This window comes from Gavialis gangeticus, unplaced genomic scaffold (genome assembly GCF_001723915.1).
Source record: "Gavialis gangeticus isolate Ggan-Ray unplaced genomic scaffold, GavGan_comp1, whole genome shotgun sequence".
Taxonomy (NCBI): domain Eukaryota; kingdom Metazoa; phylum Chordata; order Crocodylia; family Gavialidae; genus Gavialis; species Gavialis gangeticus.
Window position 1 is genome coordinate 34,991,156 of NW_017729034.1, and position 9,056 is coordinate 35,000,211.

The 9,056-nt window shown below is 46.3% G+C and overlaps 1 protein-coding gene across 1 annotated transcript in view; it reads right to left on the minus strand.

Moving 5' to 3' along the window:
• The window catches only part of LOC109304230 (maestro heat-like repeat-containing protein family member 1), a 95,598-nt gene that overhangs the window by 5,388 nt on the left and 81,154 nt on the right, over positions 1-9,056 (minus strand). The window contains exons 35-38 of the mRNA XM_019526710.1: positions 7,410-7,568; positions 7,050-7,172; positions 6,386-6,488; positions 5,294-5,359 (exon numbers count right to left, since the gene is read on the minus strand). Of these exons, the coding sequence (XP_019382255.1) occupies positions 5,294-5,359; positions 6,386-6,488; positions 7,050-7,172; positions 7,410-7,568 (451 nt within the window). The remainder of the gene's footprint in view (positions 1-5,293; positions 5,360-6,385; positions 6,489-7,049; positions 7,173-7,409; positions 7,569-9,056) is intronic.

Below are 9,056 nucleotides of genomic sequence, written 5' to 3' on the forward strand. Positions count from 1 at the left end.
CCCCCCCCCCCCGCCCCCGGTTTCAGTTGACTAGATTATGGGAGCAGCAGCCAAGCACTTTTTAAAGTCCCTGAATTGGGTAAAAATTCCCTCCTCCCTTCCCCTCTGTGCTCAGCAGTACCTCCCTTTCCCTCTCCTCCACTTTCCTCCCCATTCCCCTCTGCCTTCTTCTCCCCCTCCTCTCCCTGCTGGCATTGTCTCCAGTTGCCCTGGGGGCAGTGATAGAAGGAGGCTCCAGAGCTGATTCTGCTTGCTCTTGCTGGGCTCTTCAGGAAATCGGACGCAGCTGGGAAGAGAAGCAACAGCAAGTAGCTTCCTTTTCCCTTCCCAATCCCATGGCCATCACTGTCTCTGGCCAAGAATGGCTCCACACGCAGCCGAGCTGGAGCAACTCTGGAGCTTCCCCCCACCCCTGGGTCAACTGGGGACAGTGGCAGCAGTTAGCAGGGAATGGGACCTGCTGCTCTATAGGGAAGAGAAGGGAAGGGAAGGGCATCTTGTTAGCCAACTGAGGGACTTAAGTCCCCGGCTGTTGTTCCTGTGGTGTGGTCTGCCTGCCCTGGGGTAGGGGGTGTCTGGGAGTAGGGATGCTGCCACCTCTGCGGTGCTGGTTGTTGCTTCTGTATTCTCCTTGACAAAGTCCTGGATCTGTCTCTGCTCAAAGTAGGATCGTCCCTGATTATCCTAGCTAAGTGTCTGTCCAGCATGTTTTTGAAAATTTCCCGGGATGGAGATTCCACAACTTTCCTAGGCAGCTTGACTATCCTCATGGTCAAAAAGTTCCTCCTACTCTCCAACCTAAATTTCCTCTTCTGCAGTTTAAGGTCATTGCTCCTATTCTTGTCATCAATTCATGACACCTATTCTTTATTTCCTGTGAAAAAGGAATCATAGAAAATTAGGGTTGGAATGGACCTCAGGAGGTCATCTAGTCCAACCCCCTGCTCAAAGCAGGACCATCCCCAACTAGATAATTCCAGCCAGAGCTTTGTCAAGTCAGGCCTTAAAAACCACCAAGGGTGAAGATTCCACTGCCTCACTAGGTAGCCTAGTCCAACGGTTTACCACCCTTCTAGTGAGAAAGTTTTTCCTAATATCCAACCTAAACTTCCCTAGACTTGAAACTGTTGCTCCTTGTTCTGTCATCTGCCACCACTGAGAGCAATCTAGCTCTATCCTCTTTATAACCGCCCTTCAGGTAGGGTGGCCATCATAGAGGACATTCCCATTTTCTGCTACCCTGTCCTCCATTGATACAAAACTTGACACTTTTATGTCCTCTATTTTCAAGAGAAAAATAGAGGACATAAAGGTGTCAGGTTTCATATCAATAGAGGACAGAAGACAACTGGACTGTCCTCTATGATGGCCACCCTACCTTCAGGTAGTTAAAGGCTGCTATCAAATCCTCCCCCTCAGTCTTCTCTTTTGCAAACTAAATAAGCCCAGTTCCCTCAGCCTCTCCTCATAAGTAATGTGTGCCAGCCCCCTAACCATTTTCACTGTCCTCTGCTGGACTCTCTCCAACTCGTTCACATCCTTTCTGTAGTGGAAGGCCCAAAACTGGACACAGTACTCCAGATGTGGCCTCACCAGTGCCATATAGAGGGAAATAATTATTTCCCTTGATCTGCTGGCAACAGTCCTATTAATTCAGCCCAGGATGCCATTAGCCTTCTTCACAGAAAGGGCGTACTGTTGATTCGTATTCAACTTATTGTCCACTGTAACACCCAGGCCCTTTTCTTCAGAGCTGCTGCTTAGCCAGCCTGTACATGCATGAGATTCTTCTGTCCTAAGTGCAGGACTTTGCACATGTCCTTGCTGAGCCTCATGAGATTTCTTTTGGCCCAATCCTCCAATTTGTCTAGCTTGGTGTCACCCACAACCTTACTGAGGGTGCACTCCATCCCATCTTCCAGACGGTTAATAAAGATATTGAACAAATATTCTCTTTGAACTAAGGTCTCTTAAATATTTTGGGGAATATTTAGAGACCCAGGAAACTACAGGCCAATCAATTTGATCTCAGTCTCTGGGAAGATTTAGGAAAAAATTATCAAAGAAACCATTCTTGACACGCTAACAGAAGGCAACATTCTGAGGGAAGCGATAGCCAGCACGAGTTTGTTGTGGGTAAGTCTTGCCTGACTGTAGCAGGGCACTAAGGTTAGGAACAATGAGGAAGGAGCCCAGGTGCTGGTTGCTAGGGAAACTGGAGGGAACCAGTGACTCATACCTGTCAGCAGTCAGCTGACCGGAAGGGGCAGGGCCTGGCTTTCATTTAAACCCCAGGACTGAATCCAGGGAGGCAGTTCCCCACAGGCAGCCAGAGGGGAAGGAGCTCTGCCAGACTGAGCTAAGAGGAGAGGCTGGACTGCAGGTACGGCCTGAGATTGGGGAAAGATAGAGTAACCCTGGTGTGGCAGGAAGAATGATGTTTTTGCTGACTGGCAGAGATTTATGTTATAGCCTAGGGGCTTGAGTTTAATGTTTGCTGTTTACTTCCAGAGGTTTGGGTGAGGATATTAGGGAACGGAGGAGGCCTCATTTTTGGGGGTGCAGCTTTTGGGGGGGGCGCAGACCCTAGCGCCAGTGAGGGTGCAGTTTTTTGGGGGGTGCAGACCCCGGTGCCAGTGAAGGTGCAAACTTTTGGGACGAGACTAACCCCGGCACTGGAAGGACGAGCTTAAAAAGGCCAGGGACGTCTGGTGTGGGGGGGTGCAAGGGTATGTGTATATATACATACACACACACACACACACACACACACACACACACACACACACACACACACACATATATATATATAGGGCGGGGGTTGTGTTGTTGCCGGGACTGGCAGGTTGTTCCTGGTTTTAAACCAGTGGCCCCTTTGCTGTGGGGCCAATGCTTGTACACCTGGGCCGGGGGGAGGCCTTGCTCCAAAAGGGAACAGAGAAGGGGGCCATGAGCCTCCAGGCACTTGAAGAAAAAGCTAGAGCCTCGGGGTAAAACCCTGTGTGGTGGGTTTGGATGAGGAGGCATAGCTAGAATAAAAGGGGTCAGGCCATTCTAGGAGAGACCCCAACATACCCAATAGAATAGGCAGTCCCCCACTCTCATAATAAATTCCAGCAAGATGTGGCAGGAGAGACTAGAGTGGGACAGAAGGATTCCATAAAGTGTGGATGACTAGGAAGATGGCACTGGGGAGGGAGACCTGTTGCACTGACCAACCTCATTTCCTTCTATGACCAAGTGATATATCACCTGGACAAAAGGGAAGAGGTTGATATCATATATTTGGGCTTTAAAAAAACCTTTGACCTGGTGTCCCATGATGTCCTCATGGAAAAATTGGGCAACTGCAGCCTCGACTACTCCACTGTCCAATTGCTGGGGAACTGGCTCTGAGGTCGGACCCAGAGAGTGGTAGTTGATGGAACCAAATCAACGTGGCACTCAGTGACTAGTGGTGTCCCCCAAGACTCCATTCTCAGACCTGTACTCTTTAATGTCTTCATAAATGATCTGGACACTGGTGTCAAAAGTGGACTGGCTAAGTTAGCTGATGACACCAAACTTTGGGGAAGAGTGTCCACATTTGAGGATAGGCTGGTGATCCAGGCCAGTCTCGATAGGCTTGCAAGGTGGGCGGATGAAAACCTGATGGCATTCAATACGGAGAAAAGCAAGGTACTCCACCTTGGGGGAAAAAACCTGCACCATACTTATAGCAGTGCTACACTCACTAGCACCATGACCGAAAGAGACTTGGGGGTCATGACTGACCGCAAGACGAACATGACCCACCAATCTGTTTACCAGCTAGCAAAGTAAACAAAACTCTGACTTGCATTTACTAATGCATCTCAAGCAAGACCCAGGATGTCATCCTCCCGCTCTACTTGGCCTTGGTGAGGCTGCAGATGGAGTACTGCATCCAATTCCGGGCTCCACAATTTAGGAAGAACATGGAGAAGCTTGAAAGAGTCCAGAGGAGAGCCACATGCATGATCAGAGGGCAAGAGTACAGGCCTTATGAAGAGAGGCTGCGAGCTATGGGACTCTTCAGCCTGGAGCAGTGCAGGCTCAGGGATGACTTGGTGGCAGCCTATAAGTACATAAGGGGTGTGCATCAGGATCTGAGGGAACGCCTGTTCACCAGAGCATCCCAAGCGATGACAAGGTCCAATGATCACAAACTCCTGCAAGGCCATTTTAGGCTAGACATAAGGAAAAACTTCCTTGCTGTCTAAGCCCGAAGGCCTGGAACAGACTACTCCCAGAGGTGGTGCAAGCACCTACTCTGGATACTTTTAAGAAACATTTGTATGTTTATCTTGCTGGGATCCTTTGACCCTAGCTAACTTCCTGCCCCTTGTGCAGGGGACTGGACCCCATGATCCTGCGAGTTCCCTTCCAGCCCTAATGTCTATGAAATCTATGAGAATAATCAACCACAGGGAAGCTCACACGGCAAGTGTTTGCATGGGTAGCTTGAAATATTTGATTTCTTCTCATCAGTTTATAGACATTTCAGTCTTCCACTCAGGAAGCAAAAACAGCACCATACAATTTAATTGAGTAAACATACATGACAGATACCAAATAATCAAGCCACTCCTTGCTTTTCCCTCCAACAAACGAACTCAGTAGATCAAAGAGAGCCCTTAGGCCAGCGGCAGAGAATTATATTGTGCAGAGGGCCGCTTACTGAGTTTTGACAAGCCATCGAGGGCTGCATGACAGGCAGTGAAGGGCAGATATATATTAATTTTCTAAATTTTTGGGGGGGCCCACAGGCTGGATAGAATGGCCTGGCGGGCCACATCTGGTCCATGGACCGCATTTTGCCCATCCCTGCCATAGGCTGAATCATGTTTCCAAAAAGAGATCCTCAACTAGTTGTTGATTGATGAAAACATTTGAACATAATCTAAGCCTGTTCATGAACAATTTTCAAAGAATAGGAAACACAACATTTATTTGTTGGTATTTAAGCTATTCAATACCAGTACTGTAGTATATTTTGCTCAGCAATAGTTGTAAGTGAATACAAGTGTAACAAATAATTATACAGGATTTCTCTCTCTCTTTCTTCCTCCTTCCCACTCCCCTCCCACCTCGCTGGCCTAGTGTTTTAACTACATGTGTTTTTTATTTTAGAATTTATCCTACTGTACTCATTTCTATACAATCCTTTATGAACAAAGTGCATAGGAGTGGAGGTGGAAGAGGACCTTTAATAAATATCTATGCAGACACACTATAGACTGCAAAGGTTCCTGAATAACAAGCAATTCCTTACCATTGAGAATTAACATCACATCATCATGGTCCACTTGGATTAAATTCATATTCTTTACTGTGTATGCTGATGTGCAATAAAAACAAAAAACAGGTACTTTACTAAACTTCTAAGATTTCATTATTTTATCAAATGAAGAAGACAGCAAGATAGACCCTCATGAAATCTGACAGTTCTCTACTATTCCAGGTTTCCCGAGAAGCTCCCAAGGAACTAGTATCTCCACAGGTCAGATCTGCAGTTAGGGCAGGGGTGAGCAATTTTTTCAGGCAGAGGGCCACTTACTGAGTTTTGGCAAGCCATTGAGGGCCACATGACAGGCAGCCAGGGGCAGATTAATATTCATTTTCTAAAATGTTTAGGGGCCCTGTGGGCTGGATAGAATGGCCTGGCAGGCCACATCTGGCACACGGGTCACATTTTGCCCACCCCTGAGCTAGGGGAAAATAACTTTTGTGAAGCTGTGCCCATTTATACCTGATGAGAATCTAGTCTACACATGAATTCCCATAGGATCATCCACAAAAGAGAAAAGGTATGGGGAGCGATATAGGAGAAAGAAAACAGGGATTCTCTTGGGTCAGCAGAGGACAAGAACTTCCATAAATCAGGGGTGTCAAAAACCTAAATTTGGCCTGCAAAGCCTTGTCATCCAGCCTGTGGTCTTCGAATAGACCTATATGCCACATGAAGTGCATGCTGCATTGGCCCTAGATGTTGCACACAGTGCTCTGAGCCATTCTGGGGTATGAGGGGCATGCAGTGCTCACATCAGACCAGCCCCACATACTGAATCTGGTAAGCAGCACTGGTTTGCAGTCCCAATCCAGCCCATGGACTGGCCCCACACCATTATCTAGTCCATGAGGCCTGATGACTTTGACACCCCTGCCCTAGACGGAGACTGTGCAGGGGTTAGTTTAGGATAGCATTTACTTTCTTTTGTGTGCAGACCCTAGGTCTGACTCAAGTTTACTAACTTAAGCACCAAGGGGGCAATTCTGTCAGCTAGGGATATCACTACTGAACCACAGGAAAAAATGGTGGTGAGGGAATTGGTTATGAAATCTAAACATATTTCATTTTATTTACCTATAAATCTGACTGCTGCCTCTCGTAAAAGGTGCTGTGAGCTTTTTAGATATGCCATGCTCTTATGTAAGATGTCCCCCACCATTTTCCTGCACTTCTTCACCTAGAATACATGAAAGATGCATCTTAAAAGCTCTCCTTCCCACTTTGGCCACCACTGTTCCTAGATCCAAGGACACCATTAAACACCTTCGATTTAAACATGAGAAGTGTCCACTGTCCATCTATGTTCAAGAGTACATAGATGTAGCATTAAATGATCCTTTCAAGGCTGGGTCTCTGACATTACTGATGTGGACTTGTCCTAACCAGGAAGGCACTGATGCCACAGTTGTGCCTACAAGTTGTGCTGGTAAGCTTATAAAATGCTACTATTGGTAGCAATTATTCAACTGGTTGGGCTTTCTCCTTCATAGAAAACCTCTCATTCTTCTGCATGGAGTGAAGGAACCTCTCCCAAGCAGCATTACTGCTGGAGGAAAGAGTAAGAAAAAGAAAATGAAATAGGGCTTCTGTGGTGATATCAGACTCTAATTTCCTATTAATGAGCCTAAAATGGAAGGGGCAGGATCATTACACTACACCTCTGAGCTTCTCCAAAGCCCAGAAGTGAGCAAAGCACTAGATTGATCCCAGCAGCACTGAAAACTGAGAGTCTACATACAAGGTACTTGCACATCTCTTGCAGGACCTGAAGATGGTCACTCAGGGTCAAGTGTCTGAATAAGTTCTTGAGCTGGGTCCATCCCATGGCCAGCGCACACTCTGCCAAAGTGTCTCCACAAGCCTACAAAATTAAGATAGGGGAAGAGCTCCTGAAACTGCAGGAGCAGATGGCAAATGACATTAACAAACTCATAACAATGTAGTAAAGAAACTGATGTCAAAGGTCTTGAGGATTCCCAGGATAAGGGAAGCAAGGATAGGAAGATGTCAAGTATTTCACTGGTACATGGGGAATGATTCTCCTGGCCAGAGTCCCTGAAGATTCCTTACCCAGCTTCCTTAGTTCCGGGAGGCTCACCTTGAGCATCTCAGGTTTATTCTCCTGCATGACCAGCATCAGTGGCACCAGGGCACAATAAATTTCATAATGGACAGCAGGCCCAGGCTTAAATTTGTTCACCTGTTTCAGCATTTTGCCAAGGGCAATGATGACTGTGATGCGCACCTTTTCCCTCTCCTGTGCATGAAACAAAGAAGATAAGGGAACTTCTCAGTGAAACACTTCTTTAGTACTGACTGTAGTCATCCCAGACATACAAGTGACAGTATCTAACATACCATATGAAGAGTGCTGATTCATGCAAATTGTGGATGTGTAAAAAGGCAAGAATAGAGCATTATGCATGCTTAATCAGCAGTACTGCAGTTGCTACACTGCCGCTGTGTGCTGTATTTGCCCCATAAATAGAAAATTTCATTTTCCAAGGCTGTCAGCCTGATATTTGTCATTACCAGTTAATTTACACACTGCCCCACAGTTGTTTTATTGCAATTATAAGATATCCAAGGGGAAATGGAGAAGGCCAGAAAATTGAAGGGAGAAAGTAGATTCCTCAGAACAGTACAATCACCCCCTTCCAATCTGCTGCTTGCCTTCTGGTGAGTTTTAAAATGTGTATCCTACCTAAATCAGCTGATAAGGCTGTGCAGCAGTGCTGAGGACACTGCTGTGACTCAAATTCAGTGCAGAATTTGCTACAATTCTCCATTCCCATGAATGCACAAATAGGCCTGCCTTGCCACCTTGGTGTAGCATAATGCTGTGTCTAAAGAAGTCAAAGCAATGGAAGCAATGGAGTCAGGGGAAGAGGAGGTGAAGGTGATCTTTGGTCCCCTTTTCTCTTTTGTCTTATCAGGGAGCAAAAGAAGTATTATTCATCATGCTGAGCTACGGAGAAAGTCTTGTCAAAATGGCGGCATGCTTCCGAGCGTACAGTAACCAGTATTTCGGGTATCAGCATCCCTGTGCTGAAAAATGGTGGGGGGGCACATTAACTAAAGCTCGTTGAACAAAATAGCTTTAGTTAAAATGCCCTCATCACTATTTTTCAGTGTGCCATTTTTCAGTCCTGTCAAGTCTTTCTCCTTCTCTCCTCCTCCTTGCCCCCCAAAAGTTACCTTGAATGTGCTGGGTCCATAAAGAGAAAAGCAGTGAATGAACAATGGGAGAGAAGCGCAAGTAGTAAAAGATAATGTACGCTGATGTTCTGGAAAGATTCTGCTAACACAGAGGTCTTTTGGGACCTTGAGATTTCCAAGGAAAAGAGTAGAAACCTGCTGGCTACTATTATTAATCTTATTACTAAGGATGAGACTGAAGAAAGCCCTGAAGAAGCAACCCTCCATTGATGCATCACATATGAAGATGACTTAATTCCAGTCCCAATGGGTAGAGTTTTCACAATTACTGCCCTGCTGTTTGTTGAGGGTTTGCTCTCTCAAAGGCTTCTAGGCACAATAATGCTCTGTGACAGTGAGCATCAATAGGGCTTGCAAGGAGGGAACAATATAGACCTGATTTTGCTATGGGAATTACACAAGTACTGAAGGCTCTGTGCCTTCAGCCACTCCATTCATAGTGTGTTCTGGGGCTACCTCACTCCCGTGTACAATATTACACACACATGCATCTCACTCAGAGCATCACCTTACATCAGTGATTGGT